The 20,265-nt window shown below is 43.1% G+C and overlaps 1 protein-coding gene across 1 annotated transcript; it reads right to left on the reverse strand.

Moving 5' to 3' along the window:
* Nucleotides 1-1,284: 1,284 nt before the first annotated feature.
* On the reverse strand, nt 1,285-18,531 carry TMLHE (trimethyllysine hydroxylase, epsilon). Its single transcript, XM_072123860.1, has 9 exons — nt 18,374-18,531; nt 15,115-15,203; nt 12,762-12,943; nt 12,374-12,550; nt 11,313-11,592; nt 10,005-10,124; nt 7,609-7,845; nt 6,884-7,022; nt 1,285-1,591 (listed from the first exon to the last, which is right to left on the reverse strand). The coding sequence occupies exons 3-9, from the start codon at nt 12,940-12,942 to the stop codon at nt 1,460-1,462; spliced, it is 1,266 nt and encodes a 421-aa protein (XP_071979961.1). The 5' UTR covers nt 12,943; nt 15,115-15,203; nt 18,374-18,531; the 3' UTR covers nt 1,285-1,459.
* Nucleotides 18,532-20,265: the final 1,734 nt, after the last annotated feature.

A 20,265-nucleotide genomic window follows, 5' to 3' on the forward strand; every position in this document is an offset into this window, starting at 1 on the left:
AGAGGGAAACCCTAATGCCAGCTAGTAACCACCATGGCAACTTTTAAAAAAGTAGCATAAAAAGAAATTACAAAAAAAAAAAAAAAAAAAAAAAAATGAATTTCTGTCGTAAGCAAACCCAGTAAAAAGGCAAAACTTAAAGGAAACCTACTACTTCCAATCATGCTTCTAAACTGCAAAAGCCGTGCATGGTGCGGCAAGCGTGTACCACGGTGCGCTGAAGCTACTTCATATACAAAGATTAATAAAGTGTTTAAACACTTTACATCGGTTTAAAAACATACCGATAATAAGAGCTGGCACCAGCACAACCGGAGCTAGTGCACGGCATTTGCAGCTTAGAAGCACGATTGGAAGTGGTAGGTTTCCTTTAATAGTATTACTTGCACGTACGCCTGTGGTCCTCCTCGTCCTGCTGCTGTGCGGTTCAATGAAGTCGGCGTCTACTTCTGTTTCCTCTTCTAACACTAAATGTGTATTTGTACACAAGTTAAAAGGCTTCTTTTCTACCACCTGGGAAGTACACAAGGTCCATTGGGGGCATCACAATTTCCCGATTACTCTTGCGTCTGCAGGTAAATGTGATTTTTAGTTGGTGACAGGTTCCAGTAGCCTATTCTATGCCGATTTTAAAAAAGCCTTTGTGGGCATTCGGAGTCATTTCTGTAGTATATAGAAGATTAAAGGGTACATTCACATGGCCGTGTGCTGGCCCTGGTCAGCAAAGGGATAGGAGAAGAGGGGTGAGCGCTCTTTACTCCTCTTCCCTCCATAGGAAGACAAGGGATGCGGCGCAGAGGCAGGACCCTTTCCTATACTGTGGCACGTAATGGTTAAGCTCTCCCCATGACATAAATATGGGATGACCTTGGCCAGTGGATCTGAAGAACTACACGTCCCAGCGCACTCCAGCTCAATGGATGAGGATATGATGTGACATGCAAAGCTGAGGTGCTGTTACAGGAACCCGTTTTTGATACATTGATTTACTTGTGGTTCACAGGTACACTTGTGCCAGGGCGTGACCACCAAGACGCCACCTCTGCCCTCTGAAATGTGCATCTGGGAAAGCTGGGTGATTACAATGCAATCAATGTAGCTCATCACACTGCTCATGTATGGGAGAGCTGGTGACTAGACCACGCCTACAGTATATTACACGGAGCTAGTAAGTGGTAAAAAAAAAAACCCAAAAACATCAGGTTAGGATGACTAGGGGATTAAGATTTGAGACTTTTCTTTCGTGGACAAACCCCATGAACATAAGGATAATACATCGAGTAATTAAGCGCTTTCATCAGAATTTAATAAAAATCTTGTGTTATAATAATAATAATAATGCTGGTTTGAGGGAATCATTCCTCTGAAGACTTTCAAAATCTGATCAAGTTTGGTATGGGTACCACTTTGTCACGATATATTGCAAAATGGAGACGGAGAGGTTGACATCAGAAGATCTTCAGGCCTTCAGGCCCAATATACGGGCAGTATTGAGGACATCATCGCGTGTGAGGTAGCAACCACAAAGCTGTCTATAGCCGGTGAAGGACTCCCGTCCATGTAGCACCCTCCAGTTGTCCACAAACAGCACCTGAAATAGGAGGAATAATTTAGGTTAAGAAACAAAATCACATTGAACATTAAACCCCTAAATAATAAAATCATGTCCACCGTAAGAGCTAGTGTGCACTTTCCAGAAGTTAACTTGGCTTAATTTAATGATCTGGTCATAAAAACTTGATAATATGTTCATATTTTTTAGCTGGTGACATGTTCCAATAGCTTATGCCATGCTTTATTTAAAAATACAGTTGTCAGCATTCCTATTTCAGTACATTATAAAACTTTATTTCACATTACCTGGCTCCCTGTCAGCAGCGTGTGCAGAGTACCCGGGAAAAGGGCTGTACATGAGCTGCAGCAGCTAGTGTGCCTGTGCCTCAGTCTCCTTAGGCATTTTTCCTGTACTCCACTCCATGCCCCTCCTTCCCCTGCCTGCTCAATGCTAATTACAGGAAGTGTGGGAGGGGGGCCTGAATGAGTGTGGATGAGACCACAGGCAGCTGCTAAAGCCCCTCCTCCCACCCCTCATCACATGCCGCTGGCAGGGAGCCAGGTAATGTGAAATACAGTTTTATAAATTACTGAAAAAATTTAGAATACTGACAGAGGTCAGCAGGTGCCTTGTGATTTGATGAAAAGGAGGGGTTGAATAAAAAAAGTTACTTTTTAAATTGTATTCAAAAGAAAAGGAGACATAAGGCGGGGGCTACAGAAACCATCTTTATACTATGTGGGGTGTCATACAGTGTATAGGCCAGTAAAGGGGGGCGGGGCAGGCGGACATTTATACTGTATAGGGAATGCCTATGTATTACTACAGACACACGCACACGTGCGCGCCTGCGCAACTTGGCACGGCCTGTTTCCCCGTGCTAAGTTGCGCAGGCGCGCGTGTGCCGGAGAGCTCGGTGACATCACCGCCTCTCCAGCACGTTAGAATCCGGCGCACGCACGGGCACGCGCATGGTGCGCCGTGCCCAAGTGCGGTGCGCCGAGTTATAAGTTAATATAACTTATAAAACGGCGATAGGGGCTTTGTTCCCCTAACAAAAATATGCTCTGGCACCAGCTCACCCTGAGCTGGTGCCATGTATATGTGTCTAAACCTACCACTTTTAAGTGGTAGGTTTCCTTTAAAGCACGACTAAGTCAACTGAATGCCAAATTATGGAGAGATTTTTTCTAAGTGACCAGTTTCGGATTATGAGTTGGGGGGTCCAAGCAGTCGATTACGCATAACTTATCCAAAGTATTAGTTAGGAAAGAAAAAATAAAATTAAAATTTACTGGCCCTCAGTAGAGCCCGATACAGGTTCTTCTTTTTTTTTTTATGCTGAGCAACAAGTAATTGAATTTCCTCAACAACCCCCAAATATTTCTTATGCCTTTTAATATTTTTCACAGGATATTCCGTGACGGTAGTGATGACAGGCTTATAAGAATTTCTAGAAAATGCCGGTTCCTGTTCAACATAAACCCACAAGATTGTTACATCCTGTGAAGAAAATGTAAATGTTTTACTTTTAAAATACACCAAGCATTGAAGGTAGGGGCCGATGTCTCCATGTAAAAATCACCAACATAAAGGGGTATTCCCACTAAATTCATAAATATACAGACAGTCCCCGGGTTACATACAAGATAGGGTCTGTAGGTTTGTTCTTAAGTTTAATTTGTATGCAAGTTGGAACTGTATATTTTACAATTATAACCACAGTCAAATTTTTTTGGTCTCTTTCACAATTGGATTGTAAAAATGTTTGATTGTCATAAAAACCAGGATTAACAATAAAGCCTCATTAAGAGACGCCTGTGATAACTGTTACAGCTGATTATTGTAGCCTAAGGCAAAATTACATTAGATTACCAATATCCAGAGGTCTGTTTGTAACTAGGGGTTGTCTGTAAGTCGGGTGTTCTTAAGTAGGGGACCGTCTGTACTCAGGGTAACAGAATTAGAAAATGTGTTACAAAAATACAGAATTTTACAGATATAATTCCAACACATTTCTATCACGGTGTATACAGTTTTGGTTGGCCGTGGATACGACCGTAAATCTCCTGACTATGGACAGATTCTTCTCATGAATAGCTTCTCTTGTCTGCACACTGCAATGCTCTCTGCCTCCTGTCCCTCCCCCTGCATTACAAGACCAGCTCAGACACAGGCACTTCCTGACAGCAAGCAGCAGTGTGCAGAGAATTACTCCACAAGCTACAGACAGATAAGGTCTTTATCTTGAAGGAGGCATATAGCAGAGCTGACTTTTGTTGATTAGGTGATGGAGCAGAGCTCATAGCGTTTTACATCCATCTCATGGATCTCAGCTGTCTCAACTCTATCTTTCAGATACTAGTGAATGCTTAGAAGCCAAATAAAAGTGTAGATAAACCTGTACCCTGATAATCTAAGCACACTGTCAGCAGACAGCACAGAGGAATCATGAAGTGTCTGGTTAGAGAGTCCCCGACCACACCCAGGAATCTTACATTGACCATCAGCGATAGGAGCTAAAACAGCGATAAAACTGAGTAAAATTGCAAAGTAAGGGGTTAAAAATGATCAGCTGTTTCGGCTGGGTGGCCATTGGCAGGGCAAAATATGATCTGCTCTATATTGCAATGTCACTTGGCACAATTACAATGCAGTTACACTGTACATGCACTGTGCCTCACTGCACTGTGACCGTGCATTATAAAAGTCAATGGGGTATAATTTTGTGTCGTTATCTCACAGCCACAATTACAGTGGTGTGCATGAGGCGTACATTTTTTTAAAAAAAACTTCTACTCTAAATAGCATTTAAGTCTAAAGTGCAAAGGCCCTTCAAATACTTTTTGATTTCCCCAGATTTAAAAAAAGATAGATATATAACCACTTAAACAAGTGGTAGGAACCCACCTTAAAATTCATCATGATAATCCAGGGACCCTTACTCATAGATCCAGGCACCGTGACCATGGTAATCTTCTTATTTTGTTATCCATATCCTCCTACCTTCTAAAATCAGCTTTTAAAATTGTGCTAATAAGCCAGAAGAGTTCTGCGGGGCATTACAAGAGCCCCTCTCTGCTGCAGCTTCACAGTCTTTTATACTGTGCAGAAGCACTTCTCCCCTCCCGCTGTGTGAGATTACATCAGTCAAGAAGGAGGGGGAGACAGCGTAACAGCCTGTGAAGCTACATCATAGATGGGCTCTGGTAACGCCCCACAGAGCTCTATGATCTATGAGTAAGTGTCCCTGGTTTATCATGATCAATTTTGATGGTTGATTTCCTTTAAAATCCACATGGCTCAGAGATGCGGTAACCAGAGGTGAATATTAACACTGCAATGTCTTGAGGGCTCTTCCCCTTAATTATCATGAGGCTCCACCTCCTTTCTATATATTTATGCTTGAGAAAGGGGGAGGCATGTACATTTTTTTTTTAGAGAATGAAGAGCTCATTCAACTGTGCTGTCCCAAAGAGGAGCTTATCCTGATAATGCAATCGCTTTGAGCATAAAACCCGTAATTTTAGAGATGCTTCTACACCCATGTTCTTCCAGCTCCAATGTAAATGTCATGCCACGAACAAGTGACTACTGCGGCCAATATCTAGCTGAAGTCTCATCACCGCTGCGGTCACAATCTCCTCTTCACCACAGCATAAAAAATTAACAGAATATTTGACCTAATTTTTTTATTTGATATAATTTCCCTATAAAAGAGAACCCGTCAGGCAAATTAACCCCCTAAACTAAATATATTTTCATAAACTGCCATTCGAGCGCATTGTCTCTGTCCCTTCATTGTCCCTCTACATGCCTGTAAACCTAAGCAATGAGGTCCTAAAGCTATATGCAAATGACCTGAGAGAGGTCCAATGAGTCATTATCATATTCAAGCTGTCCAGCTTATTCATAAGTGGGAAGTACAGCCACACCCCCCAGTGCTTGACTGACAGCCTGTATAATGGTGTGAGGTATAATGGTTCCTCCATGTGCTTCCTGGTGTTGACACTCCCTGCAGTCTGTGTGTGTATAGGAGAGATACAACAGCGTCAGGCAGCCATGTTATGGCAGAACATGTCAGGTACTTGTGTAGCCGATGTCTGATGTCACCTATGTATGGGAGGATGCAGCATGTCTGCAGATAAAGCACAGACACTAGCAATGCTTTACTATACATTACACACAGACATGAGCAGGGGGAGGGGTAACACGGGTAACATCACTGCCTCTGACCAGCCACATTTACATAATAAAGAAAATATGATTTTATAATGATTAATATATGAATTGACTAGATAAAGGTTGGGATGGATCCTTGTGAGCTGCTCCAACAGGTAGTGGTGATAGAAATAGTGACAGAGACCTGATGACAGGTGTCCTTTAATTTAGAATAATTCTCAAACTGATCACATGGTCTCATCCATTAATAAGTAATGCATTTTTCTCACAGAACCCCCGCAGGGCAAACCAAGTATTACACAACCTCCAATCAAACTGAATAAGTAATGTTTGTGCAGTGTCTGGTTTGTGGTCCTAATGAGGAAATGCTTCTCTATTAATGAGGGTCCTTAATCAGACACCTTATAATAGCTAATAAAAGAGCAGGTTTTAGAAACTAGACAAACAATTAGACTCATCTGACTCATTTCAAGGTTAGACCTCAGCAAAGGTAACAGGAAATATACTTATCTGATCAGAGACAGAACTGTATAAAGAATCAGCTAAAAATAATCTAAAATCAACTAAACAACCCACAGCAGCGCTGTTCGAAAATATGTGATGAGAAAGTTTTCTGCAGAATTTAGTAGACAGGCAAAATAGCACTTCCATAGAAAACCACCCCAAAAATGTACATTTGTAACAAATGTGAAAACAGTTGGTCATTTGTTTTAAAGGGGGGTCTCAATGATGAGAACCCCCAAAAATAATGAGTTCGTCAATCTCCGTCAGCTCCATAGAGATGAATGGAGCAGAATGGTCATGCGCGGACGTCTGCTCCATTACTCTGAAGGAGCGACGAGGGGTCTGATAGAGATACCTGGGACCCCATTGGACCCCTTGTTGTCGTGATCTGTGGGGGTCTCATCACTGCAACACCCACCGATCAGCAAGCTCCGTGTATAGGCCCCAAGTTGCTTGTTTTTTTTTTTTTTACAACAGTCTCAAAAGATTTATTGTACACAGTGAACCCTCATTGAGCAGACCATCCAACTTCTCAAAGAGTTGGTCTTCAGGAGGGGATTCACAGAAGTTCCTATTGTCTACTGGAATCCCCAACAAAAGTTACTTTTCCCCCCAATTCAGATTTATCAATCCCCCGCTCACCTTGCCAGGCTTTAGTTTTACCCACAGCTCATTGTCAGTTTTCCTCAGCTCGGTGGTCAGGATGCGATGAGCCGTGTACCAACGTCGTGCTAGGTTATAGGGTATGGTGTTTATGACAGAGCGATCATAGTTGTTGTACCTGGAAAAGAAAGAGAAAGAAAGAAAACCCTTAAAATTATTTAGAAGTAACTCAGTAGATACCTTGCTTTGTATTTGTACAAGGGGCTTTCCAGCTGAAAACTCCTAATAGCTACTCCAGTCATTAAAGGAGTTATCCGGAGACTACAAAACATGGCTGTTCTCCTCCAAAATCATCATGACAACTGAAAATGGTTTCTGCTGCTATAGAGGATGAGATTTACACGTGCACAGTGTAACAGCCTGTGAAGTGTGTGTGTGGTAACGCCTCCCAGTGCCCATTTGGCTGCTTAGCATAATTTTTTTTTATTTTAGAAGGAAGGAGGCCATGGAAATTTTTATTCCTCGATCAAGATAAGGTCCAACCGTGGTAAAAAAATTTCCTTTGATCCCGAGGTCCCTGAAGAGGTTAATTGCAGTGGAAAATCCCTTTAAATGTAAAAAAGTAAAAATTAACAGGTGTATTTGTCATATGTGGCACCTGATGCTTGGACTCCTGGTTGAATATACAGGTCTGTGTAGTGGTAAAGTGAGTGCTTACTAACCGAGTATAATGTAATAATTCATTATTATTGGACGTCACTTACCTAATCATATAAAGCTCTTTATTCCAAGGATACACGTTTAATACTGGGCCAATCCCAATCATGTGATTCTGACATCCTCCGACATTTTCAATGTACTCATGTCTCATCGGGAGATTGCTGAGGAGTTCAAATTCTTCAGGGTGATGCTCTCGCACCTGCTCCGCAGCATAGAAGCCGTCTACAAGGAGGGTGCGCCCCCCCGTGCCCTCGTGCCGGAGGCAATGGAAAAGCTGCATTCTGCAACAGTCAAACATACATACTATAGCACAATACACACAACTATGTAGAGGTTCTCCTGCTCCATTACATGCGCTCTTCAAATTGTAAATAAATGTTACAGAGCAAGAGGAGCAGAGCAGATTATAAATGGTTTCCTCTCTGCAGGAAGCATGTTATAATTTGCTCAGCTCTTCCTGCTCTATAACATGCTGCCTGCAGATAGGACACTATGTACAGAGCAGGTGAAATTTAGCAGATAGGCAGAATGATATAGGGTAGATTGCTCATAGTTTTCTATTTACTTAGCTCCCCTTAAATCTAAGAATAATTTCCCGAAAATCCATAAGGAAGGAAAAACCACTCCCATAAGCCAAACAAAGACTGCTATCGACGTCTAAGGGTACCACGTCATGCTGGGTGGAGTGCAGACTCTCCTGGCTTGTGAATGGCTCTGTTTCCGGCCGCCAAAAATCAAAACGGCGGGAGATGCCATTTTCTCGAGCGAGCGAAATATTCGTCCGAGCATCAAGCTCGGACGGATATTCTCGTTTATCTCTAGTTATCCGAAAAAGTAATAATTTTAGCACCGCTTGCTGTATGGAAATATGCCATACAAAACAAAGTTCAAAACACTAACACATAATGCACATATACACAGTGATAGTGTTGGAACTTTTTGTATACAGGAAGCGGTAATAAAACAAAAAACACTTAGATTTTCGGAATATGTTATAACTGGTGTTACTCATATTCCATCTTCAGTTGTGCGTCTGCAGTGAAATATTTTAGGGTTATTTATGTGATCACGTCTAGGTGTACCTATATCTACACACACACACACACACGTTTAAGTAGCTGTTCCTTTATCTGAGGATGGATTCACATCAGGTTTTTTTGAATCTGCCAAGACTATACTGCAACTTTAGAAATTGAAAAGAGGAAAAAAAAAAAAATTACACACACACAGCATTGTACTGGCATGCAAGCATTGATAAAAGACACAATTCCCCTTATGCCACCTCCACGACAAGTAGTTAGGGAGAGGCATGGAGTGGGCTCTGCCAGGTAACTAGTAGGTAGGTACTAGTCAAAGCCTGTGCCAGTTTCTGGCTCAATTATAACTCAATTCATAGCCCCTTAAGTATATACGCCGTGACCTGCAGGGCAATGTTCACATCAAATATTGGAGCCCCGCCACACAGTGATTGATAGCGAGAGTCTGGATTACCACACCCACACACAGTGATCGACAGCGAGTCCCAGTTACCCCGCCCACACACAGTGATTTATAGAAAAATATAGGACTCCAGTCACTGTTGAGTTGCAAGTTTAGGATTATTTATTTCACAAACTTCAAATGTGACGTTTCGGTCTACATTAGACCTTCATTAGACTCAGTTTGTAAATCGTAATGGGGCTTGAGGTATTGCATATAGCAATGGGGGCACCGTGGAGCAGGAATGGCGGTCGTAGCCGCTCTGGAGCGGCTCTGTAGCTTCTCTCCAGAGCGGCTACGACTGCCATTCCTGCTCCACGGTGCCCCCATTGCTATATGCAATACCTCAAGCCCCATTACGATTTACAAACTGAGTCTAATGAAGGTCTAATGTAGACCGAAACGTCACATTTGAAGTTTGTGAAATAAATAATCCTAAACTTGCAACTCAACAGTGTGACTGGAGTCCTATATTTTTCTATACGATACAGGGTTGGGACCTCTCCAGAACACCAGGATCCTCTAATTAAATCAGTGTGCAGCAGAAATCCGATTTTTACACACACAGTGATTGACAGCGAGAGTCCCGATTACCCCTCCCACATACAGTGATTGACAGAGATTCCTTCTTTTTACTCAGAAGATTCTTCAAGTCACATAAACCTACACACATCACAAAAGATCACATACTCCCAGGTGGGTGATTAGACATCTGCTGACCAATGGGGGTTTACTTTGCAGAGCCGATTGGTGCAGGGGGCAGTTGTCATCTCCTAACCAATAAGAAATTGATGTCTATCCTGAGTGGCAAACAGCTGCGCAAAGACCGGTAAAGCTAAGCCCTTCCCCCCGAGATGGACATCATCAAAAATGTACACATTATGAAAAGAGAGAGTTTATTTAAAAACTCTTTATTACACTCAAGTCCAGTAATGGCCCTAGTACAACAAACTGTACTTACCCACAAGGCTCCTGGAAGTAAGTAGTGTCTGTATGACGGTCCAGAGCGAGCTTGGTATATGCCGTGTCTCCTCTAGAGAAATCAGACGTCAGGTCCCACATTTTACCATAAATGGTCTCCCTGCGGATATTGTGAAAGCAGTAATAAATAATGGGGGTCCAGCACCGAGAAATAACATGGGGTACAGATAAACAAGCACTGAAGGCACATACGTTGTATTACGAGCCGCTACCTTTATCCCCGGTGTGAAGGTATTACAGCGAATTACACCCACTAAAGTTGTGGAACATATAGGTAGATGGATTTGGAGGGACTGATTGAGCACGGTGCCGCACCTAAATGCTGACCTCCATGTATGTATGTGTTAACCAATGGTGCCACATGAACAGCCACCTACCCACTAAAGTGGCAGCTGCACAGCTTAGACTCCACTTACAGAGGCGGACAGTGGCACTATACTGAACGGGAACAGACAACAGATTATAGCAGGTTTGTTGCTAGAAGGAGAAATCCCCTTTAAGTTAACTAGTAGCAAGACCAAATACCTACAAATATGCTGTGAAGATTTAGGCGCCATCTAGTGGTTAATATAGGAAAACACAAACACAGGTTTGTGAACCTAAAGGTCCAAAAAGCTCATCCCCTTCAAATAAATCAATGCATAAAAACAAGTCATAGCCATATTTTTGAGAAAGCAAAGCATCTAGAAACTGACTGATTGCTTAAAGGGGTTTTATTGGACTAGACGATTATTGTGTATTGACATTATCAGAGGACCCACAAGCAACAGATAAGGGGATGCAAGTCTTCCTTTTCTGCCCTATACCACCAAGGAAAAGCGGCTTGTACTGTTGGCTGTTCCTGGAACCCCACTAAAATCAGAGGGGGCTCCACTGATTTCTATAGAACAGCTAGAGGGATGTCTACAGCAAGACAAGTCCAGTGTTAAAGATACTGTAGGAAGTAGGAAATCCCAGATTAGAGAAACAGACTTAAAGTTAATTTTAAGATAATGTTACGATCCTTTCATCGCTATACAGCTGAGCTGCAATACCGGCATACACCATGGCCAAGAGAGGCGCTGTTTTTGGACGAAAGCTGATATGTTTTTCCCCAAACATCCCCTTTAATTCCTATAAAAGTGTCTATCCAGAGTTAGGTCTTTAATAAAATAAATGGCACAATTTAGTAATATAAAACAGAATACTTGATAAGTATAACTCTGACTCCACTCAAAACTGACCGACTCTACAGTCCCTATTGATTCTCTACTCTTTATAAATCCTGGTAATATAACATAGACGTTACCGGATATGGCTGATTCTCTCGGCCACGCTCTGGGTATGTTCCCGGGTGGCTGGGACATCATCCACGAAAGCAATACCATATAATAGGAAGTTGTGCAGAAAGTCTCTCAGCCCCTCATCTGTCTCCATGAATTCCAAGTAACTGACTCCCCGGATGTTCGCTTCCTTATAGATCTTCTCATTCCATAGTTTCCTCGGCTGAACAAACTGCTGTTTCTGTCCTTCATAGCTATTCTGCGACAACCATTCCAAGCGGTATCGGGTCATGTGTCCATCCGGCCCTGGAAAGGAGCAATGAAACCCATAGGATTCAGTTTAGGAGACTTCTTTACAGGCACTTACATAACTGGCTATACATCCTGTATAAGTACAGAGGCTTAAAACAAATCATAGTGTGTGCTCCGGCATCGGCACACACCATGATGTCAGAAAGTGGATCACATCACGGTGTACACGATGGTAGCGCCCGGTGACCCAGATCCAGGGCTTCAGAAGAGGAGCGGTGGGGGGTGTCAGAAAGGCGAGTACATTGTTTTTTACATTGTAAACTGGGCTTTCTGGGGGCTGCTGCCTATTATACCCGGGGGTAGGGGCTGCTGGATAACTATTTACTGAGGGAGGTTGTGACCAATGCATTTCCCACCCTAGGCTTATACTCGAGTAAATAGGTTTTCCCATTGTTTTGGGGTTAAAATTAGGTACCTCGGGCTTATACTGGGGTCGACCTATACTCAAGTATATACGGTAATTACATGGTTTCAAACACATACATGTACATAACACTGTTGGGGGTCACTGTCCGCCGTTTCAGTGGTCCAACCGCTTTAAGCTAGCATGGAATGATTTTGCCAAAAATAAGCAGTTTTTTTTCGGCTCTGAACTAGACCGTCTTATAGTATGACAGATTTATCATTCAGCATTGAGTACTGATAAATCTTGGTCAGCGCGAAACTGGTTTACCCTGCACCACATTTGATTAATTTTTAGACACAATTTTGGGGAGATTTAAGTACCTCCCACCTTTAGTCCGAAAGTAAAGCTCATTGGTTGTAGAAGACTTACATGTTATGTACAGAGAGGTCTCATCTACCCGAACTTGTGCCGGTTTGATGTCCAGGTCCACGCTGGCCGTGTCCAGACTGCGTTGGTTGGTTTTGGTGTTATAGCATGAAGCCGAGCGGCAGTGATCCCGGAGCCAGACGTAGTCAAAGCGCATGGAGCTTCCAGAGTAGGACAGTTCTGTGACCAGACAAAGTAATAAAGAATATAAAAGCAAATATACAGAAAAGAATAAATAATGTATCAGTCTCATCCTATTAGCCAATATCCCACTTGAAACATTTTTTTTTTTTAATCCCATGAAATATGTTTTCAATACACATAGAAGACTAAATATCCAAAACCCAGGCTGAAGAATAATGTCCAAATTAAATTATTAATTTTAACTTACCGAAATGATCAGGATGCAAGACCCATGAGCATTCATGAGCCTCCGGAGCTGTACTCAACCACCGAACCACTGAAGGAGAAGATTGCTGCAATTTTGGTTCCCATCGATGCTGCCGTTTGGCCAATGTGCTCACAAGCCCCCTGGTCTCTGGATAGAGGCGCGTTAGTCTACGGCACCACATGCTGTTACCAGAGAGAAGAGCATTAGAGCAGGGAAAGCACAAGCAGACCAGGGAGATAGTCTGCAGAAGAGGAGGAGAAAGTGACGGACAGCAAATCAGAAAGTGGTAGAAATGATCAAAAACAACCAAAGTCAACAAAGAGACAAGAAAGAAAAAAAAAAAAAAAAAAAAATTGGCAACATCTACTGTGTCACCACCCCAGGTCTCAGTGGCAAACTCAGGCAGTTAAGCAGTCACACTCCCCTTATGTCCTGCTCAGCCCAAACCCGAATGTCAGCGTGTTCCCAAGAAGATGTCAAACTGCTGCTTGTACTAAGCTCACACTTAGAGAGAATTTGGTCTTACGCCAGTAATCTTTCCTGGACAGAGAAGCAGAGTTGAGCGTCCGCTGAGCAGACGAGGCAGGCGGCTACACAGTCGCTTTTATCGGCAGGGCACGAAGCAGGTGATCTCTCGCTCATCACCGCGCTAATGATCTTAAAGTGCACATCAAACGCGACCACAGACCTGGTTTTGTGGGTAATTACATTATGGCCGGGATTACACAGCTAAATGGGCTCAAACAACTCCAGCACTGTTTTTTTTTCTCTTTAAAGACATTATTACAATTATTTACTCGGAAATGCAGGTAAGGTAGGCATAGTCTTTCTAGAATTGCCTTTTATGTGAAATATCGCCCATTTACTCAAAAAAATCTCCACCAAATTCATGTTAAAATGAGCAGAGAAGAGTCATATTTTGTCAGAGAAAAGTCTAAAGGCTGCAGGGGGAGAGTCACATCAGATAATCTTATCTTTCAATCAGTCACTTCTAGAATCTCATTTCATAATCTTGTTGAATGACAGCAAGCAGAGATCTAGAAAAGCGAATGTATATTGGAAAATGGAATGATTTTTCATTATACTAACAGTGTTAATTATTTGCTGAAAGTGGAGGCACTTCGCCCCCTGGGGCAATACCCGCGCTGGATCCCGCCACCATATCGGCACGGGAATCATCAGTGGCTGCCTGCATGTGAGGGCTTACGTCGGAGGTAGGCAAGCGGATGTGTTGCCCAGAGCCCCAGTGCACCCAATGCATCCTCCCTGTACCTTAACAAGTCCTTTAGCTGCACGATCTTCACAGTGGACCGCCCATCCCAAGAAACAGGAAAAAAAAAAACTAGTGATTTATTTAAAGGGTTCCAGTCCTTTTTTTGGGGGTGGGAGAATCCTCCTGTGGTGCCGCTGTGGAGGCGTAGAGGAAAGTTGATTTACTATGTGGTCCATAAATTAAAAAACCTTGCCGATACAGAGTCTCATTTAAAAAAAGTTTTAAAAATATTTAAAAGAAACTTACGATTTGATGCATTATGTTGCAAACATACCTTGAGAATGCTGTGGCTACACTGATGCAGGATCATATCTTGGTTAATCCTCGAGTTGGGTGGTTTTGCTAAAAACATTAGAACATTCAGGACCTTGGGAAAGCTGGGTGAGGCTGGCTGCCTACATAAACACATTACACGCGGAGCTTAGTCAAAAAATGACTAATCAACCTGAGCTGGACCGCTCATACACAGCAGCTGGGGGATGCAATTGATTATGCTGCCTTCAGGCACAACCCATCATCAAGTGGTGCAGTGAATCACCATTGTGCTAGGAGAAGCTCTGAGCAGCCACAGAAGTGAGACAGCTTCATTATCATAATTTTATAATTGTTTTATCTGAAAAACCACTCAGCACAGGGATTAAACAAGATATGTTTCTGCATCAGTGTAGCTACAGCTTTCTCAAGGTATGTTTGCTTCATAATGCATCAAATGGTAAGCAAATTGCAGACATCCCAGCAATGCCAATGACACTACCAGACTGCAGCTGATGTGTAAGTGTACGTGGTCCACCATTCTGATGGTAGATTTCCTTTAAGCAGTTCAAGGAGACAGATCACCCCCTTTTAGATGGATGAATGGCCTAAGCTAGCTTTACATACTTGTTGAAAAATCATAATGTATGAGATTAGGAAAGGGTCTACATTATCCGTGCCAGTAATATCTCCCATAACATCTAGCAAGCACCTGCTAAAAACAGAGGGGACCTCCAGGACTACCAGAGTCATCTGTCTGCTCTATGGTCATTATGAAAAACTGTAAAAAGAGAAAGAAATGAAAAGAAATGAAATAATCCAACAAACCTTAAAGTGGCGTCTTCTGTGGCAGCGCTTAGTAACGGAGTGAGGCCCTCTGCAGCGATTCTCCGGTATTCCTCAGGTATCAAAGGTTACTGAGAAGCATAAAATAAGATTGATGAGTAATCCTAATTGGCGCATTTTGTTTATTAACTTACAACGGTCGACAAACAGGGGGTTAAAGGTTTAGTATTCCACATTCACCGGAATGTGCGACACGTAGAAAAGGTTCCCTAACTCCCCAATCAAGCCATGGAAGCCGAGATTAGCAAAAAGCAAGACAAAGCTAATCAATGAGGCTACAGGACATAATACACACCCTGCAAAAAACATAAGACACTTTCAGTAACATGAAAAGACAAGATAACAGAAGGATCACTTCCTGCCCCCGGAAACACAAGGCAAACCAGAGTTTTTCAATATGTCCCTGTATTGGACCACAGGAGAAAGCCTTGAGTCCTATCTAGCAAACTCTGTGTTGGGGTGAAGGCCTGGGTGCCCACAGAAAGGGCTCTGAGTGCCACCTCTGGCACCCGTTCCATAGGTTCGCCACCACTGCCTTAGTCTTACACCTAGGGGAGGTAGGGGGTCAAACTAATTTTTTCCGGGAGCCGTATCAGAATCATAGTTGCCCTAAAATGTCAATTTATGAAAAAGGTCTCTAGTCGTTAAAGGGAACCTGTCACCAGGGACCTCATTTTCAGTAAAGACAGGTTGCAGAAGCCCATGACACCTGCAGTGCAAATCTGCCTTTTTACCTTTTCTGAGCATTTGCATTACAATATAATTGTGTGTTATAACTTACTCTTGCACCCTGACAAAATCCTGGGGTAGTCACAGGGGTTGGACTTTGGTTTGGATGCATTTCAAAAAACAATATGCGACTTATCTGTTCTGCTCACTCCTCAGCTATTTGCCCCCAACTTTGTGCTCCTGTGAAGCTGTGAGCTATGTGAAGGAGCAGGAAGGAGAAGCTGTACAGGAGCACAAATGTGGGGGCTAAGATCTGAGGAGTGAGTAACACGCTTTGCGCCTGAGCGCCTCAGGCTAATTTACATATTGTAATAAACTTTTATTTTTCGCAAAACTCTGGAGGATCAGGATTTAGTGAAAAGAAGCCCCTTCATCACCTAGTGGTAACGAGCAGCCTCATTAGGACAGTCTACCAGCGGTAATCTGGTAGTTGCCTATTACAGCTGCTGCACACTGGAATAAAGACGACTGCTGCTTTATGGATCAGGGAAAAGCGAGTATATTCCATCAAAGGATTGGGGCAAAAATTTCTATGTATAAAATGCTGTGCCAAAATCCTTTGAATTGGATTCTGGAAACCCTGCGAGGTCTGGGATGGCACAATTAAAAAAAGGAAAGTCTCTTACCCCACCCAATATTACTGGTCTTCACATGGCAGCATGATTCAGAGGCACAAGATGTGTTTCGACCCAAAAGTCACAGAAGTGATGGACTAATGGTTGGAGGGTCCATTTATTGGCTGAAGTGCATCCTTATTTGCCAAATGGGCACCGGCCCCCACTGGGTTTACCAGAATTCGGGTGAAACGCCAAAGTCACCCTTCATATATACGCTTTAGACCATAACGCACGCAATCAGTTCAGCCTTGTTAAAAGACAAAAACCAAGTAACGCTGCAAAACACAAGCGTTTTGGTCTATACGCACATGAGTTTTAGGAGGGTTTTCACATGATGCGCTATTAATAAGTGTCGAGGCACATGCAATCCGAAATATATGAATCTGCGTAAACTTTACGTAGAATATAAATGGGATTTGTATAAATTCAATCCACTGCAAATACCTGTAGGTTAGTCATGAGGACGCATTCACACGATGCGTTGCGCTGTGTTTATTGATGCGTTTTTGACGTATTCCAAAGGCAATCGCATGTCTATGTAACATTGCGCTTCCATTGTATTTGCTAAAACACAATATTACTTCAACATGTGATCAAGACAGAGGCCTTTTAAATGCATCAAAAAAATCCAAAGAAACGCATCATGTGAATACGCCCTCAGAGTTAGCTGACCCAAAGCTATGCGGGTGATGCTCATGGCTATAAACGGTTACCAGAGAATGAACCCCAAACACGGAAGTTCCTTTCCGCAGCATAAAACATGAAAGCAAGTCAATCACATGGATTCCAAAGCTGGGAGGTGCTCATTATTGGGCCAGTACTTTTTTTTTTAATGAATTACTTTTGTATTTTAGGTCTGCTTTCCCACGTGCAGTTTTCCTTGCGTTTTTAAACGCATCCAAAACTAAAGTGGGAAGGGGTTTGGCCAAAACGCATGCGTTTCAGGCAGACCCCCCTTTTCACTTGAATTTTGGATGCGTTTAAAAACGCAATGAAAATGGCATATGGGAAAGCATCCGGAGGGTGCGTCCAGACATTCAGTTTTTGATGTCCAAAACAGGAGCAAAGTGAAAACGAAGAGGAACATTTTGACCCAATCTTCAATTGGCTTCAACAACTGCATCTGAAAAACTGAATGTGTGGATGCAGCCTTAATGCGAGTGCATTCTTCCTTTACTCCTAAATCTGCGTTCTTATGTTTGGGTTAACGGGTGCAGTTTTTGCAAATATGAGCAGGTGCAGCTCATGATAAGTAAGAAGCAAACCTAAAAGGTGTGAATGCATCCTAACAGGACCAATAAGCTGAACGTGGAAATCTATCCTAACGGGACCCATATGCTGACTCCTATTGTGGCTGATATTGCAAAAATGACCACAAAAAGTGGTTCTTCATTCGATTTAGTAAAAGAAGGTTGGAATATAACAACGGCGAAGGCTTTTGACTCTCTATAGGGGCTCACATTTTGTTCGGTAGGATAATAGAAACCCATAAGGATCCTACTACTGTCGATGGTTCTGTTGGGTGACACTGGGGTGCATCATGTGATGGGTGCAGCGTTGACATTATTTTTACTTCTCCAATTCAAGCACAAAACCGAAAAGTGGGGGAAAAAAAGTAAGCAAACAGAGAAGTAGCCAGAAATAGCGCAATCCGAATCTCTGTGGGTGTTATACAACTACAACTCCCTGCAGATCCTGAGTGTCATAACATACTGGGAGTTATAGTTTGCTAGAAACTAGAGAAATACAGCAACATATGCAATATGAAAATAACACATGCATTACTAATAAAGAATATACATTTCTCCCAACACTGCAACCTTCACATAAAATACCCGCTCTCCCGCCATTAACATCAACTTCCATTACAAAGAATAAAACAAGCCGCAGACTACCTGGCAGGACCGGAGCCCCTGGCGGACGAGCCTAAAGAGCTTTACATTATAACTGGACAGCTCAAGTCTTCACACGCCGAGCATTATGGAAGTTGTAGTTTTCCGACGCTATCGAACAGGTGAAAGAGGCGGTGATCCAGACTACAATACCCGGAATGCATTGCGCACACTGAGAGAAGGAGATGCAAGTAACCAATAGGGGAATTCTCTAGGACGATGGGAAATGTAGTTTAGTTGGCCGCTCGGCGACGTTCATAAGCACTGATTAGGGCAAAGGCTGGACTACAAATTCCAGAACTCTATGCGTGGCTGCCCGCTATTTGGCAGCGGATTCTTATTGCGCTCTTGTGTTGGGTTCACTTTTAAGTGGACGTGACCTGTACACCGGGTACACCCTGTGGTTTTTTTTTTTGCTTACGTTGCCTCAAAAGTAAGAAAAGCAGATTTATGGTTTTGGAGATTTCTTTGTATGTATAAAGAATCCCCAATACTGAACTCAATAATGACTCATTGTACAGCTATAACAGTAATAATCTTTATTTATATAGCGCCATCATATGCCGTAGCGCTTTACATCTCATAGGGGACATATAAAATAAGACATTACAGGGTTCAAACAGTCATATGGTACAAAAGGAGTGAGAATGAGGGAGTGACACAAGAGCTTACAGTCTATGAGGATGAGGGGGGGGGGGGGGTGCCACAAGAGCTTACAGTCTATGAGGATGAGGGGGTGACACAAGAGCTTACAGTCTATGAGGATGAGCGGGTGACACAAGATCTTACAGTCTATGAGGATGGGGGGGGGGGTGACACAAGAGCTTACAGTCTATGAGGATGAGGGGGTGACACAAGAGCTTACAGTCTATGAGGATGAGGGGGGACACAAGAGCTTACAGTCTATGAGGATGAGGGGGTGACACAAGAGCTTACAGTCTATGAGGATGAGGGGGTGACACAAGAGCTTACAGTCTATGAGGATGAGGGGGGACACAAGAGCTTACAGTCTATGAGGATGAGGGGGTGACACAAGAGCTTACAGTCTATGAGGATGAGGGGGGACACAAGAGCTTACAGTCTATGAGGATGAGGGGGTGACACAAGAGCTTACAGTCTATGAGGATGAGGGGGTGACACAAGGGCTTGCAGGCTATGAGGATGAGGAGGTGACACAAGAGCTTACAGTCTATGAGGATCAGGAGGTGACACAAGAGCTTACAGTCTATGACAGTGATGGTGAACCTATGGCACTGGTGCCAGAGGTGGCACTCAGAGCCCTTTCTGTGGGCACTCAGGCTATCACCCCAGGACAGAGTTCACGAAACAGGAACAAATCCGTTTTACAGCGACACTTCATTGACTGTTTGGAACTGCTTGAAAAGTGAGAAGGTGTGGACAGGGCTGCATTATCTTTGGAGGTCCTCCTGCTGGACCCACCATTCTTCCTAAACAGAGACACCCTGGAGAGAAGCTACAATGATAGTCTGAATTTGCCCACCTTCTTTCAACTGTATTGGTGGGATCAGGCGGCCGATACAATTAAAGAAGTGGAAGAACAGGTAGCAATAAGTTACTGCTTAAAATGGCGCATCAGGGTAAATAAGTGGGTTTTGGTTGTAGTTTGGGCACTCGGTATCTAAAAGGTTCGCCATCACTGGTCTATGAGGATGAGGGGGTGACACAAGAGCTTACAGTCTATGAGGATGAGGGGGTGACACAGGAGCTTACAGTCTATGAGGATGAGGGGGTGACACAAGATCTTACAGTCTACAAGGATGAGGGGGGATACAAGATCTTACAGTCTATGAGGATGAGGGGGTGACACAAGAGCTTACAGTCTATGAGGATGAGGGCGGTGACACAAGAGCTTACAGTCTATGAGGATGAGGGGC

Source organism: Engystomops pustulosus, chromosome 9 (genome assembly GCF_040894005.1).
Source record: "Engystomops pustulosus chromosome 9, aEngPut4.maternal, whole genome shotgun sequence".
Classification (NCBI taxonomy): Eukaryota; Metazoa; Chordata; class Amphibia; order Anura; family Leptodactylidae; genus Engystomops; species Engystomops pustulosus.